At 38.0% G+C, this 19,736-nt stretch overlaps 1 protein-coding gene and 1 pseudogene across 22 annotated transcripts in view; both read right to left on the bottom strand.

Moving 5' to 3' along the window:
* Window positions 1–19,736, bottom strand: part of BNC2 (basonuclin 2) — a 398,693-nt gene that overhangs the window by 11,162 nt on the left and 367,795 nt on the right. For 14 of the 22 annotated variants that reach the window (XM_015594483.2, XM_015594486.2, XM_015594488.2 and 11 more), the window contains 2 exons: window positions 14,203–16,172; window positions 13,704–13,769 (listed from right to left, as the gene is read on the bottom strand). In XM_015594483.2, the coding sequence (XP_015449969.1) occupies window positions 13,704–13,769; window positions 14,203–16,172 (2,036 nt within the window). Of the gene's footprint in view, window positions 1–247; window positions 282–13,703; window positions 13,770–14,202; window positions 16,173–19,736 lie in introns of all 22 variants that reach the window. The other 8 variants (XM_015594479.2, XM_015594480.2, XM_015594485.2 and 5 more) reach the window with 5 other exon arrangements.
* Window positions 19,606–19,721, bottom strand: LOC112485067 (annotated as a pseudogene).

The following is a 19,736-nucleotide window of genomic DNA, read 5'->3' as shown; positions in this document are numbered from 1 at the left end:
CCAGTATAAAGTTCAACAAACCTCCCGATTATAAATAAAAAATACGAAGACCAAAATGAGTCACTCTATTTGGTGACAAGCATGGCTAATATTTTTTAGAGGTGGTTGAGAGGTATGTGCCTCAGAGACAAGAAAGGTGAGAAAGACTTCCACCTTTCCACACAAGACAATATATATAGCACTCTAGGTTTTATGGGGAAGAGGGGAATAGCCCTCTCCACACTGCACTTAGGAAGGCTGAGCTTACCTTGTGATAATAAGATCAGCTTTCTAATCTTTTGCTAAATCGATCACAAAAGAAAGCAAGAATGAGAGACAGAGAGAGAAAAAGAGAGAAAGAGAGAGAGAGAGAGAAAACAAATTCACATTCTAGACATCTGGTTTAAAAAAACTTAAACAATAAAATAGGGATTTAAATTGTTCTGATCACAAAATCATTTTCTGTCATAAGCGATCATCTCAGATGCTGTCTTGATGATTTTCAGATCGGCTGCATAATCCCAAAATCATTAATCAAATTAAGATAAACCAAATTCGCAGCATCAGCATCATCCATAAATGAGTTCTACACAGATGCATGCAGTGTACAGACATGTGAATGATAAACAGAAGTTGTCCCCACGGTCCCTGGTCTGACAAAGTCGCTCCCCATTTCTGTGGTGTCAGATGGCATATAACTCTAAGTGCAGGTTGCTAAGCAGAGTGCAGGAAATGCCTCCTGCGAAATCTTTACCCTGACACGTGGGTATGACACCACCCAAGTTATTAAAAAAGAATGTGGAAATACAGTTACACTGTACTATTATTCTGTTGAAAAAACAATCTGCCAACCATAAGCAGTTCACGAAATCCCACCCCTCTGTTTATTATTTTTGACACCCCCCTGCTTTCTTAATTCTACAAACACATTTTATGATGACTGTAATCTAGAACTCTGTGTTGCTTCTCACACATCTGCAGTTACCACTTCCTAGATTCGCTGCTGAGAAAACAGCAGCCAGATACACAGCAGTCATATCAAGACACACTGAATATGGAAGAATAAATTAACATTGACAAAAGGACACACTGATCGCCCAGATGGACACATCTTTCCTAAAATGACTTGTGAATCACACATCTTCACCGATATGTTACCAGGAAGAGATGTTTCTCTTCATTTCTCACTTACAGCAATAGAAATCTGTAATCTAATTAGATGATGTACCAGCCCTCAATATCTGTCAACCAAACGATGTGCAGAAATGTGTAGACCAGCTCTGGCACTCTGTTCAACAGTGTCCCTTTTCCGCTGTCAGCAGTACTGTTGGCCTCTGCTAATATAATTACATTGACTTTTATTCAATTAAGTGCCATCCTTTGCTTAAAAAAAAAAAGGTACTTTATCAATTGATTCAGGTGTAATGCAATAATAAAGATGAACTCATGGCAGTGCATTAGCTCTGCTGTTCATAACTTCAGTACACAGGTTCATTCATGGTAGTCGATTTCCATTATGCAACCACAGTTCAAGAGAATTGATTCTTTTATGTTCATTTCTTAATCTATTTCATTTTTGTTTAATAATCCTCCTAAATACCATATGCAAAACACTTGAAGTGGGGATGGGAAGGATGGGCTGTGTAAAGCCTGGGGGTTTATGATAGTGGGCTTTGAGATTTTCTAACAAACACAGTATTCCTGGAGTAGTAAGAGGAAAAACAAGAGAAGGAGTTAAAGAAGAAAGGCTTAAAGTCTTTAGAGAGTACTGATACTGTCTTTCAAGAGGTTAGGTCCAGCCTCCATAGAATGGACAAAAGGCAGCACTTGATTTTAACAGAGACCTGTTGTCGGACTCTGGAATCAGTCCATCTAAATCATTAACTGTCATAAAACACTGTCCTCATGAGGAGATGCAAAGACCTAGGGTGAACAGCAATTTACAAGTTTACTTGGATCAGAAAGCTAAGGATATAAAAGAAAGGGAGGATGAAAGAGATTCAGAAACAACTCATCCCTACTAACTATCAGACATACAGAGTCGAGGACCCTAAAATGGGAAGAAGACAAGAGAATGCTGGAAAAGGAGAAGGATCCCTTACTAGAAACAGCGATATACAGTTGTATTTAATAAGTAGAAGAAGGAATCCATGAAAAAAACTAATTTTGGGTTCCCTAGAGAGAGAGAGATGGTTTTTCTAGGAAATAAACTAAGTGTTTTGAATATTTACCTCCAGAAAAGAGGGAAACATAATCATTAACACAAATCTATACTGTATTAGAATTAATATTTTACAAGAATATAAATAGTATGTGAAAGCTGTTTCTACTTGCTTTGATTTCGTAGGCAATAGCAGTATGCAGAAGTAGATTCCTCTCACACAAAAAAAAAGTGACTGGGATAGAGAGAGAAAATGACTTTATAAGAAGAAAGGGTAAGGATCTGGTTTTAATAGGGATCTGGCGTTACTGAGCACAGTAGTACTTATTAAGAAGAGTGGTCCAAAATTTAGCCCCAAGAAGGTCACTTTCAAGAACACAAACTAAATCTGATTCAACCTCAAGTCTCCTGCAGTAAAGTGGAATGCTTTGGACATAAGAGATACTTAAAAGTACACTTATTTGCTTTCAATCAATAATATGCATGAGTCCTAAGAAGCTTTCCTCAAAATACACTGTAGAAAGCAAAACAATGATCCCAATATTGGAGGCATGTAACAGAACATTCAAGCAAATACAGTGGTAGTACAGCAGACAGTGATTCTGATGTATTACTATCCCAGTATGGTGCAAGGCAATGCTATATACTTAGAGCATAAAACAGTCCTATACTTCGGGCTATGCCTAGAATTACAAACGCTTCCTCTGACCCTTTCCATACTGTGAGTTTACCAAAAGCCTCTGGAAGACCAAGATCACCCTTAAAGGTAAAAAGTAATGAAGCCTATATTACATAGGAGGGGTCATAACACCAAACTTATTTTTTGAAATGCTAAGTGGAAGTACTCTAACTGGACTAAAGTAGACTACCAGTCTTTTTCAGTTTCTTTGTTGAAAACTTAGGTCAATTATATCTCAGTTAAAAAAAAAAAAAACAAACTTTACCATGCAACCACAGAAGATATCAAATTCATCGAACACAGTCAAGTAAATGCAAGTGTCCTTTAGAGAGAGAAAGTAAGTCTTGTCTTGGGCTTTTCTTTCCTCAGATCTCCCTTTCCAAACTTGTTCAAATGTCCTGTTCAACTTATTGCAATGTTTAACCCATAAAAGTTAAAATAAAAAATATTTAATAGAAAAAGTGTTTTGAGGTTTTAACTTTTGAGGTATAAGGAAGGAACTTTTTCTTTAAAATAGTCTCATGCCCAAATGAGAAAACCAGAATGTGGCAGTCAAAATTGAGTAGTGAATCAAGTTGTCAGTTACATGACAAGTCCAACATCTAACTCTCAATTCTTAATTAGGTTTGAGCCATTCTAAACTTAGGGAATTGAAACAAAATACCTGATAATTAATTACAATGCCTCCAATTACAAAGGAATTGAGGCTCCATTTTGAATTAGTTTTTGCCTGTATTTTCTTGCTCACCTCTGCCATTCAACATACACACACACACTCTCTCTCTCTCACACACACGCTTCTAAAATTATATCAAGAATGATCTAAGTGATATTTACATAGCAGATAACATATATAAAATATATATGTATATATGATGTGTATGTGTGTGTATGTATGTATATGTATATGGGGATAGAGATATACATTTATATCTAATCTGGGGAAATCTGGATGCCAGGTTTGAGTGTACTGTGGGATACCGGGTCAGTAACACTCCTGAATAGAAAAGTAAAACTGCTATCCAGATCGACAGAAATGAAAAAGGAAAACCTCTGCCCCTCACTGATTCTGTTCCTGTCTGGATTGCTACGACACTATCAGTTGTCCTTAACGCCTCAAAATTTTTATATTACCATTTTATTAATGGTAGGATGCTTACAGTCCTGTGAATTAAATGACACTTTGATAGTATTTCTGTAAAACTAGTAGTTTTCAAAAAAAAAATAAATGTAAAGGACATATTAAATGCAAGATATAAAAGCTAAGCAAATTCTTGCAAATTAAAAGTATGAAATTCAGTCACTTCAATCCCTTTCAATATAAAACAAATCATCTATACTGGTCACGCAGACAGTTCCCTCTATATTCAAATTATTCACTTGAAGATAAGCTCCCACCAAACTCTTCAGGGGTTTAGCTAATTTACTGCACAGATACGGCACGTCTGTTGTAATAACAGGTAGGATGTATTGGGGTCGACCATTTATCAGAATTAGACTTCTTTTCTCAATTCACAGTGAATTATGCTGCCGACATGACTCCCCTCTCTCAGAGCCTGCCATCCCCTCATGGCCCCTAATGTGGCAGGCAAACAAAATTGACAGTCTCGTCTTGTCAACAAGGGGCGATTCTCTTGAGAAGCCATTTAACTTTGCCAAGGAAGCAACGTATTAATGTGCCCGTCCCAGGAATGTTAATCATCTTCAAGCTTCCGACCTAACTTTGACGTGAACGAAATCACCAAATTTGTTTACTAAATGAATCGTAATATGCTAATAAGAAAGCATGACATATATGGAAAAGCCAAACAGATGGTTTGTTTACTCCACTTTGCAACTTTATAAATGTTGTAACTCTGAAGATGTTAGTGAGAATTATTGGTTTGTTGGCAGAGGCGAACGTGTCTTTCGCATACTAAATCTGGCGCTACAGTTAGAAAACAATTTGTCATTGCTGTGGAATGCATAAAAAATGTTAATGTTGCGATGGCATTTGGGAAAGCAGATTGGTAGATGAAAATGTGCATGCTGGATGCTCAGGTTAAGTGTAGTATTAACATCCAACAGCCTTGTTCCCTAACCATTTTACTTTTGAGTTGTATCTGACACATAAGGCTTCTCCAGGGTGCTGATTATTCAATAGGTACCTGTTGCACTGCAATGTGAGACACTGAGTGTAACAGTGAATAGGATTATGTTTTCACAGCATTTGGAAATATTCTCAGTCAGGCAGTTCGTATGGTGCTCAGCTTACTACCACTGTTGGGCAAGAAAAATCAAAGCCATGAATGCTGGCATCTTTAAAGATTTAAATAAATCCGAGGTAAGAATTTTGAATTTTATATTTACCCTGGATGAACTAAAGCTCAGGTCTTTTCCATTCTGTGATTTATAGCCTGAATTACAAAGTTTAGAATACACATTCCCAAAATAATAGGAATGCATGTTTCTCTTGATATTCAAATTTTTCTGTCACTTTAAAACTAAGTTTTCTTTTCTAATATGTACAACATGGAACATCAATTTCTTTCTGAGATCTTTTGCAAAGGAAATGCTTCCTAAGAGTAAATATTCAAAATGTTTTCCTATCATTAAAATGGTTAATTTATGACCGTTTAAAAAGATAACATTTAGGGATGTATGAGTTCCCCAGAGGAGGGGACAGAATTCTGTAGACAATATTTTTATAGACAATATTATTATTTAGCTATGGCCTCATCTAGAATTAATTTTATGTTGAAAACAAAACTACTTAAGATACACAAACAAAAAGAACGTACAAAATCTAATCTATGTCTTTGGTTAAATGGTATTAAAACTGTCAGCTGAAACATGAAAACTTCAGTTAACCACCAATGCACCTGTGCTACTAAACATTTTGATTTTCAGAAACATTCGAGTGATTTTGGTGATATTCTTTTTACTTTCAGTCCCGTAAGCATAGCTGAAGCAGCAGAATTCTGTATTAAAGATGTGCTTATTTCTCCCAATATTCTTAACCGCTCCCAGCTTCTTAGTCCTACATATACATATTGAGAAGACCTCTAATCTCGTGGGATTTCCTGGTGTATCACTGTGTAGTAATGAGATGTTTACCTGTCTGCAGAAGAGAAAAGAGAGAGCAAAGTGATCTAAAGAAACCACTGAGTTCATCTTGCTGCCCAAGGATCACTTTGGAGTAAGAAACATTAGCGGCTATTCCAGCCTGGCGCTTATATCTCATTTGAAACATCTCCTCATTCCTGACCAACAAAGAAAATTTCAATAAACTACTTTTACTGGTTTAACAACAGCAAGCTCCTGGGATTGTCAAAGTGCTAAGCCTTTTCCAAGGAGAGAAGAAATCAGCAGCTCAAATATAATTAACCTTCCATTCTCAATGCAAACTGCCACGCACAGGAGCTCTGCAGTCTATTAGCTAAGTCATAATGGCCAACAGGCAGAAGCAAAATTGGTCAAAAAGTTGGCTGCTGCTGTCATATTTTTGGAATTATGATTAATGGCACTAATAATGTAGATGATTACTGATATGTGTATCTCCAGCAGTTTATCATATTGCTCTGGCTGCCTACGTCCACAATAAACAGGATGCTATCATTTACCTCTTTATTGAAGGCAATCCTTCTCTTGAAGGAGCATATTCTAATTACTTCGTAATGTTTTATGTCTTAAACATTTTGCAGCTCTGGACCTTGCCAACTGCTTCATGTCTACCATTGATTAATTACTGAATGTTTAATCAAAATTTAGAACCTAATGTAGTCATTTATGAGCTCACTACAGTGCCAAGGTAGTTAGGCTTTGCTCCCAAGTTTGGAGAGGGTTGGGTTCAAAATCAAATCCCAGATATGCATGAGGATCCAAGAATTTCACCTTGGGTGCCCTGAGGTTGCCAATTCCATCTCTGCTGATGAATGGAAGGTAATCTAACTACAGGGTAAACAGCATTTTTACCTACCCTCTCCCCACTGATTTCCCTTTCCTCTTTCCCCAGTTCCCTAATCAAGAAAGTACTTCCGTTGGCTGCTTCTGAGAACAAGAAGGTCCTCGTGAATACTCATCATGAGAACATAGTTTTGAAGTGGTTAAACAAATGAAAAATAATTTGCTGGGACAAATACATGAGTTTTTTTTTTAATGTGGATTTTTTATGGTACTGTCATACAACCATTCACCGTTGAAGTTAAGTGTTTTTTTAATACCATTACTGAACTGCTGAAATGGATGCTAATATAGCTTGGAGTGCTAATGTCAAGTCCCGGTAATAAAAAAGACAGACTGCTGAATGAAATAATTTCAAGTAAAAAATAGAACAAAAGTGCTCTCTCTCTTGCTCTCCACTTTTATTGAATTGGGACTGACTGAGCCAATTGCTTTAGAAGTCTGTAAAACACAATTACTAGTGAGCGAACTGACCCACCAGTGCCCCCTCAGCGACAGACCAGACTAAAAAGGCAGCAGAGTTAGAGCAGCTCCCCTCAGCTGGCCATCAGACCAAAGAGGATTCCTTCTGAAGGTCTGTTGTTCTCATTGCCCAAATCTGTCTCCTTTTACTTACAAAAATCTTGTTATTTCCCATCAACGAGATACAGTAACTTCATATATTACCTTCCAAGATAAAGATACCTATTCTGGCAATTAAAGATGATCTATTTATCTTTTGATATTCTTATTTATGGGTGTTTCTGTATAAACACACATATACATTATGTAGCTGCCTTTAGATTAGAACGTTAGCATAATTTTTGAATAGCTGGTAATAATTTAGATTGATATATGCGATAGCAAAATTGAAGCATCAGTTACATATATTCAGTTAGCAACACTTGCCTGTTCTTCTTTCCTAAGGTAAAGTCAAAATAATTAGAGCAATCAAGAAAAAGAATTAAACTCGAATTGGGTAACATTTTCACCCCTAGTTAATAAAAGAAGTAATAAACTCCATAAAGTACTAGAGTTAAGATCACTAACACTTCAGGCATAACAGCTTTTTACCAGGAATTTACAACTCTTGTTTTAATTCAAGCAGCCTGCATTAGAACATAAAATCTATGTATTTCTTTTAAAGTGTAGTTTTATGTTAAATAACTGAAGAAAAACTGTCTTTTCCTAAAAAGTATTCTTTCTTCCTCTTTCCTCAGCCTGCTTCTCTCTGACATACGCATGTACACGTGCGCGTGCACACACACACGCACACACACACACACACACACACATCTTGGCACTTGAGAATCAAAGTTACTAAATCCCTTTTTTATGACACTGTAATTTTTTGGCAAGTGCAAACTCCTTTCATATTCTGCCACATTCATTTATTTGAAAGTAGTAGGAGTCTTATAGCAAAAACATTAAATGATTTCTGAGGATTTTTAAAAGAGAAATAAGAAAAGCAATGTAGCCCAAACTTTACTGTGAAATTTCAACAGAGAAAGAAAAGTCTCTCTTCTTCTTAGCACAACAATGAATGACCACTTATAGCGAAAGAGTCTTTCACCTAAGAGAGAACCAATTGATACAAGCAAATGTTAATATATGTGTGCAGTCTTACAATCTGCTTCCTGGTGGGAAACAGCCTATGTTTTTTTTAAATAAAGAAGATTATCTATCAAAATTAATATCTCAAACAAATAATTATGTATTAGAAAGAATCACACCAAATAAAATCTATCAGAGGATCAGATAGATAGATGGTGGTGGACCCGAGAGAGGCAGAATCAAGAAGATGACACTTTTGAAGTGGTGTCATCAAGAAAAATACTGCCTGTGTACTCAGTATGTACATTCTGCTCAACAAATGCTATTTTTGCCTACATTTTGAAGATAATGCTGGCAAAAGCAGCAGCTTGTTGCTTTTGAGGAAAGAATAAAGAGTATATAGAATCATGTCTGTGCAATGAAGTTATGTAGCCACAAGAGATTTAATGTAACTCCCACCAACAGAAATTTGTAAAAATCTCTTTGTATCATGATAAGGAAGTCTATCGCCTGCCATTAGCTCTGTTGTCTATTTTGTAGGCAGTCTGGTGGAAGTGACTGGTGTAGTTCTTAGAGTGGAGGAGTGAAAGGTCAGCAGAGGCTTAAATGAGCTTGTCTTATATCCAGCTGGGCCAGCAGGAGGTCATTAGGAAGATGGGAGGCTCACTTTAGGCTTGACAGAGTCTCTCCCCACGATACTAGGAGGCTGTTTTGCTCATTGTTCTTCTCCCAGTATATAAAAGGAACTCCAGAGACAGAAATGACACCAAAGTTTATTTTACCCACCAAATTTTCATGAGGAGGGGCACAACTAGCAATCACTCACAAGGGGGATTTATTTTGTTTGTTTGCCTTTGATGGAAAGTAATGGAGATAAGTACAAAAGACCTATTGATCTGCTGGCTCTATTGTGAAACCAAATAAAGTAATAAGGGGAAAAGAATCTCTTCCTTAACATTTAAAAGTCAGAGGACTTGCTTCACTTCATAAGAGAATTTTGAGAAAGGAGAGTTGCAGTTTGATTGGCAAAAATATAGGAAATGAAATAAATCGCTGATACCTTAAAACGTTCTCTTCTCGTACTTGGAGGGGATTAACAGGCTGTATTTGACAGCTAATTATATTAGGGCAAATATACTAATAGTTATCTTGAATTGATGCTGAGTAGCTCATTTCTTGGAGGTATTGCCTAGTGAAATCATGTGTATTTACTGAAAAATCTCTCCTTAGAAAAGTTCTAAGTTCCCAAACATAGAGAATGATGGGAAAAATGGATGTTGCTGCTGAGGTGATAACAGGAGGCAGGTAGCATGTTTTCGCATCTTCACCTCTATTGTTAATGTATGCAGTGGCTCATCAAAGGTAGCTCATGTTAATTTATTCCTGCACACCTGTACAGGGCTGGAAGTCAGGTAATCAGATGAGCAAAAACTATACATCTTTGCTTTTTAGCTACAGCTACCCAGAGGCCTATATATGAACAAATTTAGTTCTGGAAACATCAGCAGGTTTTAATAAAGCAAATACAGATGTCTTACTCCATACAAATCAAGAAGTTTACATGTTTAAATCTGGACTGATTTAACTAGCAATCAAAGAGAAAGTTCACACTTGGCACCAATAGTTGCCTCATATTTATTTATAAATCATCCTAAGCAAATATTATTTTGTTTTAAAATTTATTCATAAGGCTGAATCACCTTTCCTACACCTTGAAGATCAAAGATATATGCTTACCTGATACAATTTAAGACAAACTTTGGCAATTAGTGGCCACTATTCTCAGAGGAAGAGAGGAATAAAGATGGTGAAAGTCAGATAAAATGAAAAACAAAGGAGGTAAATATTTCTTTCTTTGTGAATCATCTAGTTTCTCTGTAGGAAGTCTTCATTTTAGTGAAGAGAGTTTTAAAACTGCCAACCACTAAAAGAGAGGTAAATAGATTTTAACATATTAGTAAATGATAAGAAATTTCAGGGAGGACAGAGGGTATGTCTGTCTGTATTTTCTGAATAAAAACCAAATGCAATTTATTAATAGGCTTCCCTTAACTACAGGTGACCCATGGCCAATCAGTTCTCCTGCGGATCAAAATTCAAGGCAGAAGGTGAGACTGTGACCAAAGGCAAATTAGGCCAAGCTAATTCTGACTGTGATCCTGTCTTCAAGAAAATGTCCTTTATGAACACCACAGGTTCTAGGCCAGTTAGTTATAACTTCGTCTTCCCAGGGAGTTTTCCATGTGAATACTTCAAAACCGAAGGCCAACAACTTCCTTTTACCTGACAGAACAGCATCTTAATAGCAGAAAATCATGGGATAAATCAAGAAGGAAGAAAGGAAAGGTGTTTAGAGACTTTCAGGACTAACACTACACAACGTTATCAATATACACTTAAACACTTTAGCAATCACCTTATTGTATCATGAAGAAAATAATTTACATTTAACTTCTCTAACTCAGACTAAAAATTATTCTAACAGCTACCTATAGACTGGATGGATTGGACTTTTTGTGTTTATTAGCTTGTTCCTTGTCATTAGAGTGAAATGGTCCTCTTTGCCTTTGAATTTATTAAACTCACGCTCACTCATTCACAACTGTACAAAAAGGATAACTCAAACACTGCTTAGAATCCTCAGCCCTCACAAACCTTGTGTGTGCCCCATTCTCTCCTCCCTTTTTGCTGAATTTAGACAAAGAACATTCTTGCTCTGCAAAAAGCCTTCAACGTGATCTTATAAAATCTAGAAAGACCATAAGCAAAGATCTGGAAGACTCTGTTAACTATCTGCCAAATCTAAAACGCAGTATTTAACATCTTTCTACTTTCATATTATTTTAACATGCTTGTCTAGAGACCAAAAATGCAACTCCCTTGGGAGAAACCCAAGAAGACCTGTGTATCACTCCTCTAAGGTGTTCTAAGCCCATGGACAAGAAGGCTGCTTTCATAAACAGGAGGAAAAGGGTTATTCTGTTAGTTTTTATCACAGACATCCTAGAAACCCTGTAGCCTTGCACACTTCAGCCCCCACTCAAAATCCCTTCTAATGCTTTATTTGCACAAGGAAGACATTGTAGAGTCAAGGATGGATGAATCGAGACTCTGGGGAGAGGAAAGAACTGGGCCTGAGGAGAGCAGGATTAAAAGGCAAAGGATGGTTTCTGTTTGGGAAGGTCTGTTGGCTCAGAGAAAAGGTAAGAAAACCTGTCTTAGCTTCACAGTGAATTGAAGAGGAAAAAAGCAGGGACGCAAAATTCCTGGGGTTCTTGTAACTGATGCAGTAAAAGTGAAGAGAAAGGGGAAGGTAAGTCTAAGGGGTAGATCAGAGATGTGATCCAAGAGGCTTCATGAATAGGAGGTTGAATTACAGGTTGACATTAGTTGATGAAATGGAAATGAAAGGCAGAAACAGGAATATAGTTATGTTTGAGTCCACTCTGCTGAGATGCAGGAAGAGGCTGGTACCCAATGGCATCTACTGTTTCTGGTTAGTTGGTGGTAACTACACTTGCATTGAGTGTTAATTCGAGTCACAGACTCAACAAGGATGAACACTTTTCTTCTTAAAAAAATTTCAAAATTAAAGTACCAAAATTTTCGTTAAGTTTTAACCTGGGATCGAAATAGTTGACTACTCTTAAAAAGCAAAATTTCAAGTGAGAATCAAAAAACTTCCTTTGTACAGTATTTTTTTCAACTCGCTTTTCTTCATTTATCATGTATGACAAAATCCCAGGATTAAAAAGATCAGATGTGATGTGATATTTCACCCAAATGAAATGCATCACCTGTCTTACATGGTTTGCCATCTCTTGTGTGACTGTACACACACAGGGGAATATTAGTACTAGTCTTCCCACCTAGAATATCCTAGACACTGTTCTAAATTCTATATGGCTAGTTAACTACCAAATTCCCAATCCTTAGAAAAATGGGAGATATTCACCTATCAATAAGTGTTGTTTCCTTAGACAAACCACCCTCTCAACAGTACCTCCTTATGTACTAGGACATAAAAACACATGTGACATAAATGAAAGCACCAAGCTTTGGGTGTTGTAGCCTTTTGGTCCCAGAGTCATTTATTCTAGTGTTATGACTTGCAATGTTTTCAGCAAAGCAACTAAAACTGTGATAGGAATTCATGCAAATAAGCTTAAATTTTGGCTTGTCTTCAAACACTCCATTTCCATAAATATTTTATGCATGTTTTCATGAGTCTTTTATTTTTGGTTTAAAAAAAAAAATCCAATGCATTAACCTCATTATTACAAGTACTCTATTTCAAATGTAAAAGAATGAATGAATGTCACTCGCAAACGTTGGGTACAGTATTGTATTTTATTATACAAACTATAGCTATCTTATTGGCCACATTCTGGGACTGTCGATGATAACTCAGAACTGAAAAGAATGTTGTTACCATAAACCATTTTTACAGAACAGAATAAATGGGAGTGGGGGAGAGGGGGTTAGCGAGGGGAAATCTTTAAGAAGATAGATTTCTCTTCAAAGCGTGTTTTGAATTGTATAAAGAGAGCCACTTACTTTCTCAGAAATTTTGCTTTTCATGGATTGGCCCCTTGCACTATACTTCAGTATAATGGGGAAAAATTTTAAACCTTAAAAAAAGACTAATCTTTTAAATATGAAGACAAAACAGAGTATTCTAGAAGCAGGTCACTATTTTTCAGTTTTACCTTAATTATACGTTATTTTGTCAAAGAACTCTATCTAACTGATAAGCACTACAATTTAGGTAGTAGCTTTTGGAAAATTCATAGTTAATTTTGTTTCTTCTATGTATAATGATTTTTACCATGTAATAAAAGTTTCTCTAAAAGTATTTTTAAAAGACCATGTAAAACCAAAAATCAGATCCAAGATAATAGGAAGAGTTAACTGGTGTGTGACTCTAGTTGTGCTGGTGTATTATGTAAATGATCTGCTCACAAGCTTATTGCCCCAAGCATAGGATAACTGTGGCACCCTACCACTGACCACCTTGACACATTCCATTTATATTACATTTTCTTTAGGGCTGAAAAAGAACATTGTAGGTTTAAGACCAGCTGCTTCTGTTTAAGCCCAACTGTTTCAGAGTTGCAGCTACATAGCTAAGGTCTGATGTCATCTGAAGGCTGGACATAATATATTCTAACTAATCCTAAAAGTATATGCATGCCTCCCTTTCTCTGTAGAATTCCCATGATACTTCAGGGTATTTTAGAGATGTGCTCAAAGACATCGTGAAACTAAAATAAATAAACCTACACCGCCATACCATTTCCCCATATTAACAATTAATTTGGTCCCATTTTCTTCTGATGTTTTCATGACTCAAAGAATTCAAGGATACACTAAATACTCATGTAAGAATGATAACATTTCTGGTTATACCTACGGAGTTGCAGGCTGTCTCGATGTCCTGGACCTATGGTTCTTTCCATCCGTAAATTTCTGTTTCTATATTGGATAAATATGTGTGTATGAAGATAATATACTGATTTAATTAAAAAGCCACAAGGCAAAGCAGAAATATATATAACAGAAGCTGCGGCTTCTAAGTGAAAGTTCATGGGGAAGCAGGGAACTGTGTACATAGTTAACTGATTCACACACCTAGATGCATGGAAAAACATACACACACACATACACGGAGCACGGAGAAAAATGGCGTGCATTACTGGGTAAGATGGCATATGATTCTGCATGCTTAATCATAACAAGCATCAACTGCAACAATCCTTTATGAGCATGGCAGCTTAGTTATCTTGTGGTCACTGTGGACAATCTTTACAGTGCATCAAAAACAGCTAAGCTGGACTTTTTAATGTTAAGTCCAACATGACTGGCACCCTCCACCCCCGGCAGGAGCAGCCAATGGAGATTTACTGACCTGTCTCTGCTTCGGCGAGAGGGGAAGGCAGCATTGCAGCCAGCCACGGTGCAGACGTGCATCTCTTTTAAGTGAACGTTCCTGTAGTGAAGCTTCACACTGTAGGAGCTTTTGAAACTCTTCTTGCACACATAACAGATTTTGGGGTCTGGGCTAGAACACAGATCACCTTCTGGGGAGAACTTTTGAGGGCTGCCGTAATTCAGAGATGAGGCAAAACTTTCATGCAGGGCTGCCATGCTGGCTCCTCCACCATTGTACAGTCCATACTGGCTCATGTAAAACATGTCGTAAGTGGGATCTGTAAATTCTTCCTTCACCTTGATGATGTCCTGGTGGGAGGACTCACTGTGGTTCTCGTCAGGCCTCTCACTGTTCATTAGGACTTTTTCACTCACTTCACCATGAATGTGCTCATCCCCTTCCATGGATTCCTCACCGAGTTTGGGCTCTGATGACTCGGACTCATTCTCATAGTCCCGCTCAGGTTCTTGGTCCTCAGAGGTCATGCTGTCAGCCCTTCTTATTTCAGTCCTTGAAATGCACCGGGACCTGCTATGCTTAGAAAAGTCCTTCACAGACATGCCTGGACTCATCTCCTCCTGGGAGTGGCAGTGATTGTCCTGGCTCACGTCATTGACCATAGCTCCAGCGTCACTGGGGTCATCATCTTCATCATCGAACTCATCGGCGGTATCGATAATTTCCTTCTCAATCTTTACAGGCATGCTGGACTTCCTGGGCTTCTTCTTTGGGGCCAGGTCAGCACTAGGCTCGTGAGTGGCCATCATCACGACTGGCGCTACTGGCTCGGAGGGTGGTGCAGGGTGCTGCTCTAAGGTACCACTGGTTGGGATGATGGGACTGGTCGGGAGGGAGGTGGGAGGGCTCACCATTTCCCCTGGAGTGAGTAAACTTCTATAAAATGGAGGAACTGGCTGCACAGTCTTTAGCCCAGAGAACATCAGCTGGTTAGGGAGAGGATTCTGTAAGATGGGGTCTAATGGGGGAGTGGTAAAACCCATTGGGGGCCGGCCAGGGCTGGTGAGTGTGAGGCTTGATTTTGTACTTGCTATGACGGGGGTGGCAGCTCCTGATGTGGCCCGAATTAAATCTTTGTCTCGATTATTCCTTAGCATAGGCATGTGAAGGCGAGGGTTGGGGTTTGCACTGTGGCGATTACGGCTTCGGAGGGAGCTAAAGACCATGTTGCAACCTTCGATGGTGCATCGATGTTTGATCTTCAGGTGAACAGCATTATAATGAATTTTGAGAGTACCTTTGTCATAGAATGTCTTCCCACATGCGTTACAGAACACTCTTCCCTTTCTAGAGGCTGACCCCATCCTTCTCATCCTGTGAATCCGGAATGAGCTTTTTGGGTGTTCAGTTTTGGTTAGATCACTGACTGGGGCAGAATTCTGAATGGGGGACACACAGGTTGGCTCGGTTTTGGGCTCCACATTAGTAATGCTGGTCAGGGCATTTCTATTGGATGTCTGATCATTCTTATAAGGTGTGGGAGATACTTCAGATTCACTGCTCTCATTATATTCATTTTGAGTTGAAAGGCTCGGTTCCCTCAACCGCAGTCCTGGCTGCTCTAACAGAAGCCCATTGGGAGGCAATCCTAGCAATGGGGCCGAGACCGGGTTTATGTACTGGAATGGAAGCAGAAATGCAAGGCTGTTGGGGATGTTTTCGAAGTGATGAATGCTGGAAGGGTTGCTGTTCTCTAGGTGAGCAAGGAGGCTGGGACTCCTGGTACGATTATTGCTCTCGATGAAAGTCCTTATGTCTGAGTCTGTCTTTGAAGATGGTACAGCCACGGCCTGCCCTTCTTTCTCCTGAATTGCCATCAGCTCTACAATGGATTTGGTTTCTCCAAATCGCAGAAACTGCTGAAGGGTGATGATTTCCTCTTCTCGAGACATGATGGCCCAGCGGTCCAGCACCTTGCCGGCAGCATCCTAGAGGCCACATCAAAAAAACAACAAAGACAAACACAAAAAACTTATTGATTGTGCATAATTATTTAACGTAACTGAAGGTGCTCTGTCTGCTCATGAAACACAGAGAGCAAGAGCAGAAAACAACATGCAAACACTGTTAATAGAAGTCGACCCACAAAGCAAACTTTTCTGCCATGCAAATGTAGTCATTAGAGTCACAGTTAGAGAAACAGATTGAGTTTAATAATGTCAAAACAAACAAAATGTAGACCACTGGGGCTCTGTGAGCTAAAATGCCTTCACTACTGCTATTTTAACAACAATGGTCTATATACTATGCAACTATTTAGCATACATTAGTACAAGACGTGAACTCCTGCTGTGCAACCCAGTATAAATGCAAAAAATGGTACTTTAATCCTTACTAAATAATGACACCATACGAAGGAATTAAATAAATTTTGTGAATTTTACTTCTTCAACACAAGCAGACGTGACACTGGATTCGACGACGAAAATTCCTTTAAATAGGAGCGATTATGTGAATTTCTAAATCAAAAAGATGAATATGAAGTAGCATTACCTCCTAAACTCCCATTACTAAGCCATATTTTTTCTTATTTTAATGGCTATATTCTAGTGTCATTTAATTGTGGGCAATTTTATAAGGTAGAGTAAGGAAAAACAGTAGTTGTCTTTTTCCAGAAAACTGATTGTAATCCTATGACTCAAAGTTTGAGTTAGACTTAAAGTATTTGACTTTTATGATCTTGTTATAGATGACAGTTACAGATATTGAGAAAGTAAACACGTGATGGATTTAGATGGAATAAATGTGTAAAAATGTTGTCTCTTAACATCCTTCTCTGATAGCAAAGGGAGTCCACAGAGAATACACATCAGTAATCACCAGACTATGTGTTGTTAAATATACATTAAAAAGTATTTCACACTTTCATTTTTGCTAGTAACTATAAGATTTGCCTGGAGGTAGGACTTAAAAATCCTGCAATGTAATGTCAGGCAATCCATTTCAGCACGGATCGAGAGAAATCTATTCAAACACTTAAATAATGACTCCATCATTTTCTAGGGCACGGCTTCTTCCCACCAGGACAGGACACTTTGCAACCTTCTGTGAATGACACTTGCTCCAACCGTGACCATTAATTTAAGAAAGCATAAAATCTTAAAAAAAAAAAAAGCAAAAAAGATACTTATTAATTACAGAAAAAAATCATAACGTTATAATGGAGAAACCCAACAGATACCACTTTAACCAAGTGATCGTAGTTAACATCAGCAGTGATAAGTACTGTCACATACCTACTGACATAGGTACTGAGAACGGTACATCATTCCTTTTGTGGTTATAACATCAATCTAATCATGAGAAAACATCAGACAAATCAAATTGAAGGGCATTCTACAGAACTATGGCTAGTACTCTTCAAAGTGTAAAGTCAGGAAAGATTAAAAAAAAATACCAAGAATAGTTATCAATTGGAGGAAACTAAGAAAATAGGATATATGAGCATAACGTGAAATCCTAGAGATCCTATACCAGAAACAGGACATTAGTAGGAAGACTGGCAAATGTGAATAGAGTCTCTAGTTAATAGTATGGTATCAATCTTATGTTACATTAGGGGAAGCAGGATAAAGGGAACTACTACTACTTCAATGGAAAATTCTCTCTCGTATACAGTTCTACTCAGCCTTGCCGTATAAAATTCTCTCTGGACCACAGTCATATGGTCTGAACCATGACAACTAGTTTGATTATAAAAAGATGTCTGTCATGTATTTAAATTACTTTAAAAAAAGAAGCTCTGATAGTTATTTGCTCTTCTTTATAAGGCTCACTCCTAGCATTCTATAATTTAAAAAAAAAAGTATGTGTAAGGGTGTATATACAGGTGTCCATTCTTACATAAACTGTCAAACACAGATGTCCCTCCCTTATATTGTAGATAAAATTAGCCTTCAGATAAAATGCTCCCCCCAGCTATCTGCTCAGAATAGTCAATATAATGATGTGGGTACATGTTGACTTTGGGTGATCCTGGAGTTCTACAATAGCCATTTTTTAAAAAAGGTATCACTCATAGCAATTGGTCTATCGTATAGTTTTTTTTTTTTTTTTGAATAGGGCAAGCAAGGGGGAGTGCTGTCATTACAGATAAACAGAATGAATTTAAATTGTGATTTTGTACATATTATCTCAACCTCTAATAGCTTTCGGAGCTCAGCAAATATTTAATAGATGTGAAACTGGAAATGAAGAAAGATAAGATGATTCTTAAAGTTGCCAAACTGCTAACTTGGAATCCAAGACTTGAATCCAGAAATTCTGACTCCAAGTTTACTGAGCACAGTGACTGTCATTCCATGATGCCATTTCCCTGGGGAGTACACTGAGTTTGTGATAACAAGGAGTAGGAGTTCTCCTAAACGAGGCTGGTCTCTAGAGCACTGCTATGTCCTCTTCTACACCATTTTCTTTACCATCAAATCCACTCTCTTGCTTGTTCTTTATAGAGCCTTTCACTGTAACTGTTCTCAGGCTGAAATCCAGTGTGAGCAGCATACAGTCATTTCTTCCTCAGGTTCTCCCCAGGTAGCCTGCACCTACATCTACATGTCGATAACGTACTTATATAGCTGCCAGCCTCTCGTATTAAAACAGTCCTTAGGAACCATAGAAACTGATCAAACCCACCTGAGGCATCTCCTTTCCATCACCCTCCTGTCTTCCTTCACCCACATGGTTTCTCTTTTCTCCTGGTCTGTCACAATGCCTGCTGCTATTTCTGAAACCACTACCTTTCAGACACTTTTTTAGTCCTGAGAAACTGTCTATGCTAAAATAGAGACTGTTATGGTAAATCACTTAACTTTTTGTGGAAGAGATCCAGGTAAGTAAGACTTAAAACTTTGTTGGTAGCCTGAATCATGAAAGAGAAGCTTCATTTACAGTAGTGAGAGAAGCAGTAAACTACACTAACTTGGAAAAAGGACAAATATTTATAGTACACATTCAACCTGGAGTCTGGGCCATATGAAGTACCACAAAAGTTCTTTCCAAAGAAGCTAGCATTCATATTTGATCAAGATAATCTAATACCATCATGTTCGTAAATGAAGAAACTATAGTGAGAAACAAAGTGACTTTCTTAGCAACATGAGTCTGCAAGCTCCACGCTAGGAATGGCTATCAGTTTTAGTGTATTCTTGGATAAACTGGTGGAAAGGAGTTAGAAATCATCAAAAGGAAAACAGGGAAGCCCACTTTCTTTTTTTTGAAGATCTCTGTCACAGAAATAAGCACATTCCGATGCTGTGATTCTCTGGTGTTAGACTTCACTGCTGAGGTAAGAATATGTATGAGAGGTCTATATGCTATTCAAAAAGGACTAGTGCCAGTATAAGGGCTTCCCCCGCCACCCCAAGCCTACAGCACCTGGTCTTCCTACGTGGTCTCCCATCCAAGTACTAACCAGGCTCAACCCTGCTTAGCTTCCGAGATCAGACATTGGGCTTGTTCAGGGTGACATGGCCATAGACTAAGGGCTATTTTTT

The sequence above is a fragment of the Pteropus alecto genome, unplaced genomic scaffold (assembly GCF_000325575.1).
Source record: "Pteropus alecto unplaced genomic scaffold, ASM32557v1 scaffold95, whole genome shotgun sequence".
Classification (NCBI taxonomy): domain Eukaryota; kingdom Metazoa; phylum Chordata; class Mammalia; order Chiroptera; family Pteropodidae; genus Pteropus; species Pteropus alecto.
The sequence above is the reverse complement of the archived record's forward strand: the minus strand, read 5'-3'. Positions and strand labels throughout refer to the sequence as shown.